The 17818-nt window shown below is 33.2% G+C and overlaps 3 protein-coding genes across 3 annotated transcripts; 1 reads left to right on the top strand and 2 right to left on the bottom strand.

The window, feature by feature from the left end:
* Positions 1-1774: 1774 nt before the first annotated feature.
* On the bottom strand, positions 1775-3538 carry LOC7471681 (tetrahydroberberine oxidase). Its single transcript, XM_002298993.4, has one exon. It carries the CDS (start codon positions 3515-3517, stop codon positions 1913-1915), a length of 1605 nt encoding a protein of 534 aa, XP_002299029.2. The 5' UTR covers positions 3518-3538; the 3' UTR covers positions 1775-1912.
* Positions 3539-4585: 1047 nt separating this feature from the next.
* Positions 4586-5871, top strand: LOC112326063 (putative F-box/kelch-repeat protein At1g12870). The gene has a single exon (XM_024593344.2). The coding sequence runs from the start codon at positions 4676-4678 to the stop codon at positions 5714-5716; it is 1041 nt and encodes a 346-aa protein (XP_024449112.1). The 5' UTR covers positions 4586-4675; the 3' UTR covers positions 5717-5871.
* Positions 5872-7078: 1207 nt separating this feature from the next.
* Positions 7079-10192, bottom strand: LOC7480401 (berberine bridge enzyme-like 21). The gene is made up of 2 exons (XM_002300522.4): positions 8494-10192; positions 7079-7408 (listed from the first exon to the last, which is right to left on the bottom strand). The coding sequence occupies exons 1-2, from the start codon at positions 10091-10093 to the stop codon at positions 7308-7310; spliced, it is 1701 nt and encodes a 566-aa protein (XP_002300558.2). The 5' UTR covers positions 10094-10192; the 3' UTR covers positions 7079-7307.
* Between the last annotated feature and the right edge of the window lie 7626 nt (positions 10193-17818).

Here is a 17818-nt window from a genome sequence, read left to right as displayed (position 1 = left end):
CTTGGAAAAGGAAGAAGCCTTGTATGGATGGTTTTTCACCAATAATATCTTCCTTGCTTCTTCAAATCTTTGCCCCCCTCGCAATTTCTTTGAAAATACTACTCTTATATTTCAAATCAATTAAGAAATCCTCTTATAGTCTTAAGTTTTTTTTTTTACAGAGAAAGTTTATACAAGATATTTTATTTTCTCTTAAACTTATCTAAAATTATAGATCTGAACCCAAAATTGTTTTTTGTTCTGAGTTGATTGTGAGTTTTTGAATAAATTCTAGGATTATTAGAAGTTATTGACATACTTTAGAAGGTATTTAAAGGTTTTCTTTTTGTTTTTACGGATCCAAATATAATTGAAAGTGAGCTTCTTTTAGTTTGAAGCATACCAGCCCGATTTCCTTGCGACTAGAGGTCACCAGAATCTAGGTGGTGCATGCCTGAGCTTTTTCTGGAGGCCTAGGAACTTTAGGCCTTCCTAGTCCGAGAGACTAGGTCTTTTTTGCTTCTTTTTTATTTATTTATTTTTATTAATTACAATTGTATTTTTTTATTTTTTTTTCAATTTCATCATATTTGGTTGATTATATAACTGAGCAATGTAATTTTATTTCAGTGTGAATGTTTTTTTCAATCACTTTGATATTTTGTTAGTCCTTGATTTTATAGGTTTCTATTTTAGATAAAAAATTATATATAAAAAAATTTATTGAGCCCAGTTGAGTCCATGATCCGAGTCATAAGTTTGACTAATTAACTTTGGCTATGTAGGGATTGAGCTTAATAATATTTTTTTTTGTTGCATAAATAGTTCTTGATTTTTTTAATTAGATGTATGCATGAACTTTTTGAATTCCACTTTGGATTTTTTTTTTTTTACAAAAATACTATGTAAAAATGTACATATACATTTTAGATGATGATGATATTTTTGCATAACACTTATGTCATGGTACCAAGTAATGGTCCGTGACTTGATGCAATCTATAATGGAATATGGAGCTTTCAGATAGTGATTGAAAACTGAAGTTGAATAATAGACAAATAAAGCAATCACATGGTTTATTTCTGAATTTCAAAGTTTTGTCTGTCAGGTAGATGAGGAAATTCAGAATTGTTAGAAAATATGAGCAAACAGCTTGAGACAACAGACATTTTCAATCAGATTTAGTTGACTCTGCTGCATTTGGTTAATAATTTAATTGGTTCTATGAATGTGTTTGACGAGGCAAACACCGAAAGATTGCAGATTTATGTGGTCTATCAAGTCGATCTTCTGCCAAGAACTCTTGTTCAAGTAACTCAGAACAAAGGAATATAGGCTTTCTGGAGGCCTAGTCCAATTCAGTCATTTTGGCTATGGATCTTCTGTAAGTCATACAGGATGAGGCCCAATTGTGCACAAGGACTTCGAGACTTTTGAGCCTAACCCAAAATTGGGAAGTCCATGCACAACTCTTACAGGTAAATCATAGACAAGAGGCTGAAAGCTAGGCATTGGATACCTGCAGCTCCTATAAAAGTTAATATAGATTATATTTTACAATTTTATTTAATAGTTTAAACTTTTTGATTGAGATAATTTTAGTTTGAATCTCATTATTTTTATTAATTTAATAAAAATAAATAAATACAAGGTAGTAGAGACTTGTGTAAGTTTTAAGGCTAAAGAATTTTCATTTAAAAAAACATGTTAGAGTATAATATAAATCATATCTTGAAATCTTACTAATAATTTAAGTTTTAAAGTTGGGATGGTTTTTTTACGCTTAAAAAGACAACTACAACTGGAAGCAAACAATAAATTGAGATTTAGCATTTCTCTTGAGGCTTTTGACTTTAACTTAAAATTTGCTAAATAGTTTATTAATATCTATCCTGTTGTTACCAATATGTTGTACAATATCTTGGGGTAAAGTTTATTTGAGGTTCCTTTTTCTTTGCAGCACAGGAATGCTTTGTTCATTCCTGAAGAAATTGGAAGGATCTGTTGCAGTCTTAACCCGCGCTAGTCTCTTAAAGTTGTTCTTGAAATACTTCAAGCCCCAAACACTTGCCTTCGCAAAGCTGGTATTTCCATAATTATTCCTGCCCAAATCAAGATCTCTGTAGTTGAGATAGGCAGCTCTTGGTGAGTTTGAAACGTAAGGGGCCATGTAGGCATACAGTTTTCTCATCCATTTTAGGTTCTTCTCTGTTTCCTCTTCCACATCCCAAGTTATAATGTACTGGATTTCGAAAATATTCCCACTTCTATGTGGGAAAGGTGTTTCTGAGTCCGAAATCTCACTCATTCTCCCTCCATAAGGTGTCAAGATCAACATTGACGTCTCCTCTTCAAGGAGCCTTTTATACAGCCCTTCCAGGCCAGTTTCTGAAATAGGTTCCTTAACGTAATCCGATTTCCCTTTGAAGAATCCCTTAAACTGAGCAGTCCTGCTAAGTAGAACATCTAAGGAGTCACTTGGTGAGAAGCCACCAAAATAGAGGACAGATTGGATCCAACTCATTTCACTGCAGTTTTCGCGCATTAAGCCCAACTCAGGGAAGCTATCTTGCATCATAGGGAGAAGTTCCTCAGCCCTGCCAAGAAACAATGACACAAACGAAACTTGAATAGTTTTATTGCCATTGGGGCTAGAGGTAGCAACTGCTATAGTAGCATGGAGGAAAAGGTCTTCATGAAGCTTATCTCCAATGTTTTGCCACTTGTGAAGAAGATTGGATGCACCTTGCTGTAAGGTCTTTCCGATATTGAAAACAGTTACAGTTGGAGGAACCGAAACCAATCTAACTTTCCATGAGAAAACGACTCCAAAGCTAGCCGCTCCCCCTCCTCGAATGGCCCAAAAAAGATCTTCTCCCATTGATTCTCTATCAAGAATTCTTCCATTAGCATCAACTATCCTAGCATCAATAAGATTATCAGCTGCTAAGCCATACTTCCTGAATATGGTACCAAATCCACCTCCACTGAAGTGTCCCCCAACTCCTACCGTAGGACAAGTACCTGCCGGGAAGCCATGAACCTTGCTTTTCTCCGCAATTCTGTAATATAACTCTCCTATGCTTGCACCTGCCCCGATCCATGCCGTCTCATTCTCGATGTCAACACTGATGGAACTAAGTTCAGCAAGATCAACAAGTACAAATTCTTGATAAGACAGGAAAGACAGGCCCTCGTAGTCGTGGCCTCCACTTCGAACTCTTATTTGCATATCATATTTCTTGGCACAAACAATGGCTGCTTGGATTTCAAACTCATTAAATGGAGTGATTATAAATTGAGGTTTCAGAGTTGAAGTGTTCAAGAATCTGAAATTTCGAATGGATGACTGCAGAACCGATGAGTAAGCAGAGCTATTTTTAGTAAGGATAACTTCTGAATATGATTTGGAATGCTGGATATGAGATGAAAAGCATTGCAAGAACATCTCATGAGATGAACTTGAATCTGCAGACCGAGCTAAAGAGACTAAAAGTATAAGAAGTAAAAGACGCATGCTGAAGTTTGATCTTTCCATTTTTTTTCCTTCAGATTGTGATGCAACAACACAAGGTAAGTTGCATCTTTATAGCCACTTGCCAATTTATGCTGATCACAATTTTTCATTCAAAGAACGGAAACTTCAAAGTCCAAAATGAAGAACTTTCAAAATTATTCCAAGACTTTTCTATTTTCTTGAATGCATCAGCCATTAAATCAACGTGACAGCTAGTGTTGGATTCCATACTGACCGGTTTAGAGGTGTTAATGAATTAGGCATAATAGGCTGAAAGATTGGTGAAAGAGATGGCAAGCAGATCTTCAGCAGCCTATGATATGATTATATAACATCCAATCCTTTCAATTAATCAAACCATGTTACATGCAGTAAAAAAAAATCTGAGCAAATGGCTGGGGAAAAAAAAAGGGCTGGCCAAAAAGAGAGATTTTATGTTATTTAAGGAGTAATTATCAAATATATACGAGTATGATCGTAGTAATTAAACCCAGTTCAAATAGAGGGTGATGTTGTTTTGGGAAATTTTTTTTTACTGGATCGATTACACCCTCTAGATTAATAACATCAATTTCAAATTAATTTTTTTACACCCAGCCTCAGCCAGATGTAGATTAGCTAAGTTCCAGGTCAAATCTATTAGACCCACTAAATTAATAACATTAACTTTGAATTAATTTTTTTACACTCAGCCTATAAAAGTCAAATAACATAAATTATTATTATTATTATTATTATTATTATTCTTTAGTATCAAGAACAAACATCAATTGGTTCTCCATTGACCCAGCAAAACTTCAGCCCAGGAGTCCTGAGCCCAAATCAGCCTTAGCAAAAGCCATCGCATAAGACTCACCCAGTTCAGCTCCTACCCAAACTATCATGCCCAAGATGCTACACAAATCCTGCTGGAGATAGGAAACAGAATGCTTTCGATTTCCAACGTTCCTTGTCCTCGTAGGAAACGGAAAGGAATTCTATTAGGTTTCCTACTTAATGATGAATCCTTATATTACACTGACTAGCTACCATATATATATACGTTACTTTCTTCTTCCATATAAATCCATGAGCCGCTAGCACAACTTGTTTACCTTCTTCTGCTATATCTCAATATTTCCTCTTAAATCTCCCCTACTATTTTTTTTACGTCTTTTATGCTTAACACCAATTACGTTAATGGGTTCTACTCAGAATCTTGATTCGGATACTGATGAATCAACTTCAAAGAATGTCCATAGCCAGAGAACCGAAAGCATATCTGGCTTTGTCATGCAAAGAATAATAAGGTCAGGATTTTCTTCTATCTTTTTGTCTCCTGACAATACAACTTCGCGTCCTACACTATCCCTCGATTTCTTACCTTGTTCTGTAAAGATTGAGGCTTCGACAAACCAAGGTCTCTTGCTTTGCACGCATTTCCCGCCAACATATCGAAACATTCCGAAGGTTTATGTGTGCAAGCCCACTACAAAACAATGGAAACAAATTCCGAATCCAAAGACTCGATATAGGAATAAAGCAATTGGTATGATTGTGTTAAGTTCAAGACCTTTGCATTACAAGATTGTGAGATTTTCTCAGCCTAAGTTTCGTACAGATAGAGATTCCTATCGATTTAATAATCTTCGATGCGAGGTTTTTGATTCAAAGATCCATGCATGGAAGCAACTGAAGGAAGTGATTTTGTACGAGTCATTCATTGGTTTTAATCCTTCTGTATCTGCTTGTGGTTCACTTCATTGGCTTACGTTTGGATGTAAAATTTTTGCCTTCCATGTGAAGGAAGAGATATATAGCATGATTTCGCTACCCGAACCGGTTCGTAAGAATTATCATCAAAAGATCATGATGCTCGGTGAGTTTGAGGGAAATCTTGCCCTAATATGTAAAGAGGAAGGCGAACGTTTCATGGAGCTATGGATCATCGAGAACTATGATAGAAAAATATGGAAGAAGAAGCAGATAGTGAACTTTGAAGCTTTAACAAAAGAGTTACCATATATTATCCTTACTGGCGTCTGCAATGCTAATGTTGCATTAAGGGATGGAATTGATAAGTTGACATTTTTCAACTTAAAAGATGGAAGAACTAAACCTTTGAGACTGGAGATGGGCTTTGATGTTGTGGAGACCTTTTCATTTGAGTCAGATTTTGAGCCTTATGTGGATGAATCTGTGTTGGAGGATTCAAGAGGAAATCAAGAACAAGAGAATTGAAACCAAGAAAGTTTTTCATGATTAAGTTGGTTGAATTCTTTAGATTTTTAGTGTCTAACACTACTCTTAATCTATTTAGGAGTCGTTCGTTCATTGTTTTTATGGCAAAGAGAATTTTATTGATTTCAATGTTATGTTGTGGGACCGTTGGTTTATGATTGCTATCCCTATGGTATTCAATTTTTCTGCCAATATATGAGATTGTTTAATTGTAAGACAATATACAATTGATTTAGAATGGTTTCACCGTATGCTATAAATCAAATAAAATTTTAGTCACTTTGGAAAATTACCTATGATTGATGGTTTAAATTTGTTTCTTCAGCTAGTGTTGATATATATCTTCTCTCTTAGAAGATCTTGATATTGATTTACAAAAAAAAAAAAAAAAACCTCAATCATAAAATATGTTTGATAAAGCGGTTGCGATAACTTTTTATACAGATATATAGTTTTTAGACCTGTCCCGGTTCAAGGTTCGGGTTCTGTGTTTTGACCGGGTCGCTCGGGTTAATTTTTTTTATAAAAAAAATAAAAACGACGTTATTTTAGTAAAAACAAAAAAACAAAAGTCAACGGGTTGCAACCGGATTTTTGACCGGGTCACACCGGATTTTTTCTTCCCCTGTTTTTTCTTCAACCCGACCTGGTTCTAGCCCCGGGTTAGCCGGATCCCGAATCAACCCGCCGGGCCAGGCCGAGTTTTAAAACTATATATAGATCACAATAAAAAGTACAACACAAACATGAAAAAACATATTTTTATTGTTTATGTTTTTTATACTATTAAAAATTATACTCAACAGTAAATACAACCGCAAGCATAATTATAATCTCCGAAAGAAATAGGGCCATACTCTATTTGACTTGTAGGTTTTAGCATATCTAAGTCTTCGAACTTAATACAGGTGTGGTTAATTATTTTTCAAATAAAAAAAAATGGAATGATGTGTACATAATATATATTTTTTTTTTCCAAAGATTGAGATAGTCTATCTGCCTTTCTATTTTTGAAAAAAATAAATCATAACTTCTGGCCACATGTCCTCTGCCCAACCCAGCCTATGAATGAACACAGGAAGAAATTCATAAAAACGAAATATGATTGTAGATCCTAAACTTTTAGCTTGAGCTAATATGACAGGCTAATGCCTCTTTTTCTTGTTTTAGATTATGAGCCTCATTTTTCGTATGCATAGAAGCAGCCTGCCCTTTCTGATTAAAGAAGAAGGGCCCGGTAGATGTTTGTGGCCTTTGGGCTAGCCCCTAATTCACATCCAGTTTTAGCCACATATCTTCACTGCCTAAATTCAGGACCACCAAACCATCTGATATCAGGTCGTTGTCACTGAGCCATGACCATTCTATGGCAAATTATAGTGCTTTCATAAATAGGATCAAACAAGGGAACACCATACAAAAAAGTAGAAATATCCTTCAAGGATTCCTTTTTTTTTTCCCTCTCCAAATGGAATTGAAAAATCCTCAATTATATACAAACAGGCCGGCCTATGAGTTCCCACTTGGAATGCCAAACAAAAGAGAAGAGAAATCCAAGAATAGCTACGAACACATCATCATCCTCTGATCCTTAAAGACAAGCAAAGTATATCAAGATTACTATTAGAATCAACATGGATGATATAGACCTTGAAGTAGAGCCTCCAGTAACCCCTGAGTCATGTTCTACATCTGCAATAAAAGAACAACGTCAGTTACCAGGAAGCAACACAATGAGTCTGAGCAGGACATAAAACACGGAAGAAAAAGTATGTATACAAGCCTTCATTTGATTCAAGTTGAGTCTATTAGAATTAAATTGAGTGTCGGCATCAATACGAGCCACATGTGATATATAGCTGTTAAAGCCAATAGGACCTATATTCATCTGTGAGGATAATTGATGCAACTGGGGCACAAAAGATTGATGAGAAACGACACTCGTCATGTGGTTCATGAGATGTAAGCTAGTTGCTGGTATATAGTGGGATTTTGGTGCTGGAACAAGTTGTTGGACTGCTATCTGTTAAGAGATGTGTGAAGAATCTAAGCTAGTTGGACAAAAGCAAATGTTTTTAAGCCTTTACATTGTCAGCCATGTCGAGGCTTATCGTGTGTGGATGACCTAAAAGACTACAAGCACATATGTAAGCCTTTTGTACGGATTTGGAACATAAGAGCATATGTTCCTTCCTTGAAAACATGGCAAAACTCATGGGATGTAAGCAATAAACAGTTTTTTAATCAGAACCAAAATGGAAAGAACCTTGCAACTTTCATATATGATTGACACGGTAATATTGCGGTTGTTGGGCGTTATTTTTTATATTTTTTCACAATTTTGAAACCCGACATATCACCTAAAGATACGGAGGCTTAATGCACCTTTCCTTGTCCTATATATTTTATGATTTGTGACTGTAGATAAAGTTGCTACATGGCAAAACAAGTAACCATTCATTCACGAGAGATCAAATGAAGAAAAAGCATACACTTGGCATCAAGGTCTTTATCACATTTCAGCCTTGAAGAAGGCAAGTATGATAAATAGAGGGGATAAGATCTGCTATTGTCAAGATCACAGATTTGCATTACCCTAAAGTAAGATTTATTTTATAAATTAAAGAAAAAGGAAAAGATCGACGATGATGGAAGGGCAAGATTCCACCAAAAAGCAATCATGTAGCTTTTCAATTGAAAATAAAGCAACTATAGATTATTATTTCTATTACAAACCATTTGGTTAAAATCACTACTAAAAATCTTCTATGCCTTACTTGGTAAAGTAGGGATGCTCTGCTCATTCCTGAAGAAATTTTCTGGATCAACAGCAGTCTTTACTTTCACCAACCTATCAAAATTGTCATTGAAATACTTGTAGCCATAAACACTACCCTGTTCGAAACTATCTTTACCAGCCTCCATAACACCAATGTCAAGATCCCTATAGTTCAGATATGAACTCCTTGGATTCTTGGAAACAAATGGGGTCATGTAACTGTGAAGCCTCCTTATTTGAGTCATGAAATTCTTGTCTGCCTCGCTTCCTGCTTCTTCCCAATTCACTGAATACTGCACCTTGAACAAATTGCCTGCCCTGTGAGGGAATGGAGTTTCTGAGGCAGGAATTTCATTCATTCTACCACCATAAGGATTGAAAACCAATCCAGTCTTGCCTACTTCAATCATCTTTTTCCACAACCATTCCAACCCATCTTTTGATATTGGATTCTGAACATAATCTGATTTCCTCTTCAAGAAATTGGCATCATTAGGATTCCTATCAAGAAGAACATCAGGCGACTTTCCAAGATTTTGAGACTCATCCCACCACATCACAGACTGAATCCAACTTGTCTCATTACAATCCTCCTTCTTCAATCCCAATTCAGGGAATTCTTTTCCCAATAAAGCCACAAGACTATCAGAATTCCCTAAATACAATGTCACAATTGAGGCTCTAATAGTCTGATTACCGTTCCTTGTCACAGGCTGCAAGAGCATCCTCATGAAAAGATCATTACTTGTTTGAGGAGCAACTAATTGCCACTTGTAAACAACATCAGTAGCATTCTGTTCAAGTGTTCTTTCTACTCTGAAAACAGTAACTGTCTCAGGAACAGAAACAAGCTTGATCTTGTAAGAAATTATAACCCCAAAACTTCCACCACCACCTCCACGAATTGCCCAAAAAAGATCCTCCCCCATTGCTTTCCTATCAAGAAGTTTCCCATTAACATCAACAATTTCTGCATCCACTACATTATCAACCGACAACCCATATTTCCTTAACATATTGCCATAACCCGCACCACTTAAATGCCCACCAACACCAACCGTGGGACAAACCCCAGCAGGAAAACCATGAACTTTGCTGCTCTCCCAGATTTTATAATAAAGTTCACCAAGAGTAGCCCCTGCTTGAACAGTAGCAGACTCATCGTTGACATTAACTTCAATAGATCTGAGATTAAACATGTCAAGAACGAAAAAGGGCATGTCAGAAACGTAGGAAATCCCATCATAATCATGTCCACCACTTCTGATTTTGAGTTGGTAACCAACTTTTTTTGTGCAAATAACCGTGGCTTGAACATGGGATATTTGAGTTGGAGTTACAATGACAACTGGCTTCGGAGTTGCTGAGGTATTGTAACGTGCGTTTCTTATGTAAGCTCTTAAAACTGAAGTGTAAGATGTGCTAGATTGTGAGTAAACAAGTTTAGAGATTTCGTCTTGTGGGTTTGTGTTGCTTTCTAGGCATTGAAGGAAAGATTCATAAACTGAATCATCACCATCAGCCGCGGCAGAGAAAGAAGAAGAAGTTATATTGAAGATAAGGATTACAAGGACGGCTAAAAGGGTTGGTTTTGCCATTTGATTTAGTGGAAGAGAGTATGATTGCCTTTGTGTGGATTTTAGTTAAGCGAAGAGAAAGTGTTTATAGGGAAAATAAATGTCGTTTTATTTAATGGTTGAAAATGATTAGCGTGTTTTTAGGAGAAAATTCAAATATGGAAGCTTTTCTTTGACGATCAAGAAGCGGAAATTGGGATATGACACGTTTGGCAAGTGAGCCTTGATCTCATAATTCTCACCCGATCTAATATCTGAATTGCGGGTTGATTAGGTCATCTCTCGGAGTAATGAGCCGGCCTAAATCTATTTTAAAATCATGTTTTTTTATTTAAAAAAAAAACATTACATCAAACAATTGTTTTATTCAAAATAATAAAATTAAAACTAATGTTGTTTTGAAAAAAAATAAAAAAAAAATGATATCATATCAAATAAAAATTAAAAAAAAAGTTCATTGAAACTAGCATCACAGGTAACCCGGGCTTGACTCAATCAATTTCCTAAACAAGTTCAAACCAACTCTAATTTAGGTCAGGTTCAGATAATAAGGCAACAAGTTGATACCTATCCTTGAGATTTTTTAATTTCATGGAGAAATTAAATGTTAGTGTGAAATCATTGATACCAATGTCTATTGGTAACAACCCGAATCGTGTTCTTTTTGTACATTTTTTTGACTTGGCTAAGATGTCATTGAATTCTTTGAAAGGAAAAAGAAAAAAAGAGGTACTCTTGACCTTCCAGAAAAAAGGTCTGAACAATTAGCGGCGCAACCTCAGGACATGGATTCCACAGTAAAATCGGATGATTTGACAGTTAATAATCCGCAGGTGATTTGGTATTTAAAAATCCGATTTGGCAATGGACATAAATCTTACGTTGCAGTTGGTAATTTCGAAGTGGTCATAGATGGGTTCGATTTAAGAGAAACTATTTAGTACGTTTGTATTTGTAATATCCAATCTCATATAATATGATGGAATTCTTATTTTTATATTAAATTCTATGTTCTTATAAGAGAAAAGAATACAATTTTCCATATACTTGAAATCATCATGTTTTAAATTAATATGCTAATGAGTGTTTCTTAGCAATATTGTTATATCATGGAGCCGGTATTATAAGAGTATTTTTTTTTCTTACCTGGATATCTTTATATTTTTTAAAGAGTAAGATCAGTCTCGCTCATGATTTGTGGTTGTTTTTTTTAATAAGTATTTTTTTTCGGAGATTGAACTTGTATTATGAGGGCATTGAATATTTGGATTGAATTTTTTAGAAGAAATTAAAACAATCCAATGGAGTGTTTTTTTATTTTAAATATTGAGGAGGATAAAATTTTTAATTTGAAAGACAAGTCTTATATTTGAAATTCGAGAAAATAATGATGTATACGAGTAGTTCGGTGTAAAAGACAGTTGACTTTGAAAAAAATGTAGAGAAATAATGAAAAAAAAATGCAAACTTTTTAAATGTAATAAAAATATTTAGGTTATAAAAAATTATTTGATATTATTTTTAAATTCAGTTTAATAAGTAATTTTATAATTTATCTACATGACTCTTTAACTAATTCAAATCTAAAATTCTATCACGTAGAAGGTATTATTACCTAATCTAGTTGACTTAACCAGTTAAAAATAATATGAAGAACTAATAAAATAAGTTTGAATATAATATTGAAAAAAAAAAAACTTCCTGATTCAACTTTTTTTTAGTTTAAAATTAAAATTATATCATGTAAACATAATCTAAATTCACCTAACTTATTCAAAAACAACACCACATACAGATAATTGGTCGTTGGTAAGTAATTAATATTTTGATTCATCGATTTCTCTTACCAAATATTAGGATGTGAAAATCCAATGGCTAATCAAACAAAGATTATCTATTTATTTATTTAGTTTTTTAAAAAAAGGAAGAACATTTAAAACCTAAGAAAGCAGCGGCGCACCCAGAAATTTTCCATTCAATATTTGGAGCACATAGAAAATTGGTTAAAATTGTTACCAAAATAAGTGTTTTTTTTTTTTTCCTTTTTTCTTTTCAAATTATAATATAATAACTCCGAAGGTGGTCATTCAACATTTTGCTTTCTCGAATGTAAGTCAACGTTGTTTTTCGAAAACAAAATGAGATAGTGGTATTTCATTAGTAGATTAATTTAAAGCCTTTTAGAGCCCATTATGCTGTAAAATAAGGTTAAAGATATCTTTATTCCTTGATTTTGAACAAAAAATTGCATAATTAATTTGAACAAAAGATTAGTATTAAAAAAATGAACATCCAATTTTGCTAATTTGATATATTAAAAAAAACAAGAACCTCATTAATTTGCTAATTAGATATATTCTATAATGACCCATTTGTATTATAAAAAATTATGTTAATATTAAAACCTTTTTTAACAATAATACTTGTATAGTTAATTTGATTTTTAATCAATTATTAACATTAATTTGTCTAACTTTGATATTATTAACTTTAAAAGATAACATATTCTAAGTATAGTGCAGCTCTAAAAGACTAGATATGAATTTTGAAAAGAAAAAATTGTAATAAATAAAATTTATGAAGACAAATAAAGAAAATATTGCACTAAATTGAGTAATAAATAAAATTGTGAAAGGAAGAGCATGCATTAGAACAAGAACACTCCGGGAGACAGGGGCGGAGCTAGGTGTATTTTACAAGGAAGGTCAAAATTAATATAATAATATATATTATTAAATAGTTTTTTTATTTAAATTAAAAATAATAAATAATAAAAAATTTAATAATTGCATGAATGTTGTCTGTGTGGCATGACCGAGTCAAATGACTAGAGCCACAGGAGGTAAGCCTCACGGTTCTAAGAGTTTTGATAAATAAAGCTAGAAAAAAAAAACTACATTCAACGAATATTACATCCATATTATATTTAAAAAATATGAGTTTTTTTAATATATATATAATCATTGATTACTTAATTACAAATATATTGTTCAAAAGATTAGTCAATAAATTTAACGTATATATTAAGAATATTCTATAGGGCTATACACCAAGAAATACATCGGGTATTGTTTTCATTTTTATTGACTTTTCATATAGATGTAGGGTTGTTGGCTATCAAGCACATGACTCTAGAATGGTTAATTATTTTACACAATGCATTGTACAATCTCCCCGTCGTTGTCTACTCCTCTTTCCATGAGGAGACATGCACACGGCAAGAAGACATGGAAAATAAATGTAAAAACGACTAGATTATAAAATAGTCAAAGAAATTGTCTTAGAAAAAATTACTAGAATTTAAGATTAAGAAGTTTGTTCTTTTTATGAAAGTGTAGTTTCAGGTTTGAGCTTTTAGACTGTTAATATTGATAGTTATTGAAGACTTACCTGATCGTTAATTTCAGGGCTCGTGAAAATTAATCGAAGTGCGTGTAAGTTGGCCTGGACACCCCACGTTAATAATAATAAAAAAAACTGTTAGAACTTATTTGGTTTGTAAGAAAATTGTGTTTGGTGTTCTTAATTTGTATAGAAAAAAAATGAAAAAAATTCCATTTCTTTAGAATCCCAGAAATTGAAATCTACTGGTACTAATATCTTATTACTAGTACCTAAGAATAAATCACCCAATTCATTAACAATTTAAATTAAATATATAAACATTTTTTTTTATTTTACTATTAAAAATACCGTAAATTAATTCATATATTCAATCCGATTAAAAGCAAGGATTCTTTATAAGGAATAATTAGGTACCGATCGAGAGGGAATTAATAATTGTGATAGGTCGATTGTCACCAAACAAATCACATGCGTCCACAGTACTCAGGACAAAGATATGTCTTGTTCGTATTCTTTGCAATTGCACAATCATATATATGAATTCTCATCCAATGTATATTCCTAAGTTCTTATTTTTTTTTTAAAAAAAGCAAAACACAACTCCTCACATATCTAATAATTTCTCCTCTGAAAAAGCCTTGATTGGATGCATTTCCAGCATCTCTTTGTAAATTCAAAGGCATAATAGAAACCATCTTTGAATAAATCAATTTCACTCGTGGTTGACTCAACTGAGTCCACTCAATTAAATATTCAGATTATATATATAAATTTAGGATTGGTTTAGGTTTATTTTAAATAATATTATGATAAAGAATATTGAAGTTATATGATCTTGAATTGACTCGATAGATTAGGCCGAGTTTTATAGCTACGATGTTACTCTCAAAAGAAAAAGAAATAAATACCGACCCTACGTTGATGGTAAGCAATTGACCTTATAATTTTCCTGCCGTATTAACCTCTTCTAGGTGATGCAGACATATTTTTAAACCGCGTGCCTGCATTTGCTTTTCAATTATATATCTACTTGAAGAATATTCATCAATTTCAATAGACCGAACCCACAAGTAATTAATTAACTTATTAGACTAAATGGCACCTCACATGGTCTGTCCAACCCTTTGTTATTTGATATTTATGCATAAAAATATCACAATTTAATTATTTCTACATATATATGTCAGAGGCACAAGGAATGGAGCAGTTATTGACCACAACTTCGTCTTATTCAACTTCCATACATATGAATATTCACATGAAATGGATAATCCATGCTGGAACTCCTGTAAATGAACAAATTGTTTAACATGTTGCTACATATGTACAAGTGAGCATCCACTTATACTTTTTATAAATTAATTCTATTTAATTCAAAAATAAAATTTAAATTTAACAAATAATAACAAATAAAAAACAATGATAAAACCAAGGTGAAGGTAAAAAACAAGGCGCATGTTGAGGCATCGATATGTAAGGCCTATATTGTTGAGGAGATCTCAACATTTATCTCATACTATTTTGAGCCTCATTTGAGAACAACAATCAATCGCATTCCAAAGCATGACAATAGTGGTGAAGTGCCTTCGAGTAGGAACTTGTCAATATTCTCCAATTCTGGACGACCCGCACCAAAAAAAGATGTCAGAGGAAGATATTTTTCTGAAATAGAATTCAGACAAAGACATAATTATGTGCTATTTAACTGCGATGAATTTAGACCTTTTATTCAGTTAGTATGCTACTTAAACTTTGTTATTAATTGACTATTTCCCTTTTGTAATATCACAAATTATACCTCGTAGACAACATCATCAATATTTATTGTCTGATAACTTACAACTGACCAAATCTCAAATCTTTCGATTACAAGATGAACAATGTGCGACATAGTTCAAAACACATGTAAGTACTATCTCAAACTCATTATCTATTGGAACACTTAATTTCGTTATAGAATTCTTGATTACTATTCATTGTTGTACTTGACGCATTAGGTTTATAAAATGGAAAGGAATGCTAGCGTTACATTGTCTTTACTAAGTCTGGGTTCTGAAAGAACAGTGAAGTGCTACAACGGGTATTTTGTTAATGGGTACGTGTTTTTATCCAAATGGAGTCTTTTTATCATAGCGAGGTAATTGAACTGCAATATCATAGCGAGTATAATAAAGTCTTTTTATCCAAATGCTATTGATATGACACCACTAACAGAGGAATTAGAGTAGATCCTCATCATGGTTTGGTCAAAATTAACTCAAAAGCTAGACTCCATAACGTCAACGATGTCTTTGTTTTCGCCAAGCAATGCCAACAAGTTTATTACACATATACCTCTTTCTTTAGAAAGGATTGTTTAAGAGTTGATTGGTTATCCATATTGAAAACTAGACCTAGAGGTCGTGTCGAGGTTGCTCAGGATGAGAACAATGAGTCAAATGTCGGATATAATATCTTTCAAGTAAGTGTTGGTTGAATCATATCGAGTTGCTCCATTGATTGACTTGGAAGAAAATTCAAATTTTTGCATCTTCGATAATATTTTTTGTTGATGTTAACGCTAAGGAGTTGAATGTTGTATTGAGCTCCAGGGGACAAGCACAAGTCGATGAAGATGATAATAACAATGTTATCACCGTAGAAGATTGCAATGGAGTTGACGACGAGTAAATTGAAGAAGAAAAAGACAGTTCTGACTAACTATCAAAACACGAAAATGTAATGCAATAAACTCTAATGTAATAGTTATTGACAGAATTCTCAACAAAGAAGTATTTATTTTATAGTTGTTATGTGAACTGATGTTATTGTGTTGTGCATGCAACTTTCAATTTAAGTATTTGTAGGATGGATAGATAAGGAATACAAATATAATTTGTCATTCACTATGAAAAACACCGATGGAAACACTAACGATTTGTGTTTGTCGGTGTATTCCAGAGGCAGAGGGAACTATTCCCCTCCCCCTGACGTTGTTCACAGTTAACAACACCGAGGGAAAAACAGTCCAAACCATCGATGGAAACACCGACGAATCACATCCGTTAGTGTATTCCAGAGATGAAGGGAACTGTTCCCCTTTTCATGTCGGTGCTGACAATTAAAGTGCATTAAGTGACTGTCAAGTTCTCGAGGGAATTACCGACAGACTGCGAATTCCAATACCTTGTTAATTAATGCCTCTAACTATGTACTGTTTGTTTTTTTACTGACAGAATCATGCATGGACTATCAAAAAACTAGAGGGTTTTTTTAAAAAATTTTAGTTCAAATCAAGGGGTTAAGACAATATTCTTTCTAAGAACACAAAAAACATTGCCTATAAACCAAAAAAAAACCCAGCCATGCCCATAAATGCATAGCCACTGCCAAGCCTAGAAATATGCATTTTTGGCTTTTAAAACATGCTCTTTTTATCCCAACAAGTCACAATAACATATACAAACATGTTTAAATAAAACAAAACTAAGAAAAAACATCAAAATTAAGCATGAGGTACTAAATTAAAAAACTAACAACCTAAAACAACTTACATGTTCATGCAATATAGATTCAAAATTGGTTTTCTAAACCCATTTTATGCATGAATAGGCCTAACAAACCTAAGATAAACACATTTGCTTTAACATGCATAGCTTAAGCTAAAAAAAACTAAAACAACAATATATATATAGAAAACTTAAATAAAAACTTAGTATATCAAAAACACAAAAAGACTTCAAAAGAACATCATTAAATAAAACAACATAGCAACAAAGAGATGAATGTAAACTGAAAAAAAAAAAAAAAACAAAAGCAAGCCATAAAGGACCTGTTTTTAGGTCTGTAATGAATACCTAGAACAACTACTCTCTCTTAGCTTTCCTTTGGAAACTTTTACCTCTCACAAAGTTACAAAGCTTAAGAAAACTTTTGTTTAGACTTTTGGACCTCTACCCTTATATTTCTTATTAATATTTCTTAAATGTTTCTTATCTTTTCTTATCTTTTTCTTTTTTCTTTCCCTTTTTTTTCAACCCCTTTTCTTGATCTATAAAAGGGTATTTATAGGGTTTTGCTAGGGTTTTAGGAGGTCTTAAATCTATTTTTAACCTCTTGATCTTGAGAGGAGTATTGTTGATAAGAATCCATTGAGGAAACTTTATGTGTGAACACATGAAAACCAAATTGTTTTTTACATGATGGTTGCATTGTCTGGGCTAACTAACTTGTCCACTTTTGAGGTCTCGTCAGAACAATTTTGACTTCATCATCACTTGATACCAACTAAAGTTGGTAGAGGGGGTTCACACCTTTCATTTGGATCCAACCTTGCTCAATTTGAAGGTCTATAACTTTATATTTATGCGTTTGAGATTGTCAACTCGATCGGCCAAAATTGTCCAAATAAAAATGCAAGCT

The sequence above is a fragment of the Populus trichocarpa genome, chromosome 1 (assembly GCF_000002775.5).
Source record: "Populus trichocarpa isolate Nisqually-1 chromosome 1, P.trichocarpa_v4.1, whole genome shotgun sequence".
NCBI lineage: Eukaryota > Viridiplantae > Streptophyta > Magnoliopsida > Malpighiales > Salicaceae > Populus > Populus trichocarpa.
This window is presented reverse-complemented; position numbering and strand designations above follow the sequence as displayed.

Excerpts from the sequence above, each read along its gene's own strand:
- LOC112326063 (XM_024593344.2), top strand. The coding sequence starts at position 4,676 with ATGGGTTCTACTCAGAATCTTGATTCGGATACTGATGAATCAACTTCA.
- LOC7480401 (XM_002300522.4), bottom strand. The coding sequence starts at position 10,093 with ATGGCAAAACCAACCCTTTTAGCCGTCCTTGTAATCCTTATCTTCAAT. Across the intron at positions 7,409-8,493 it reads GAGCATCCCTACTTTACCAA|ATGTAGAACATGACTCAGGG; the intron begins GTAAGGCATAGA and ends CTTTTATTGCAG.
- LOC7471681 (XM_002298993.4), bottom strand. The coding sequence starts at position 3,517 with ATGGAAAGATCAAACTTCAGCATGCGTCTTTTACTTCTTATACTTTTA.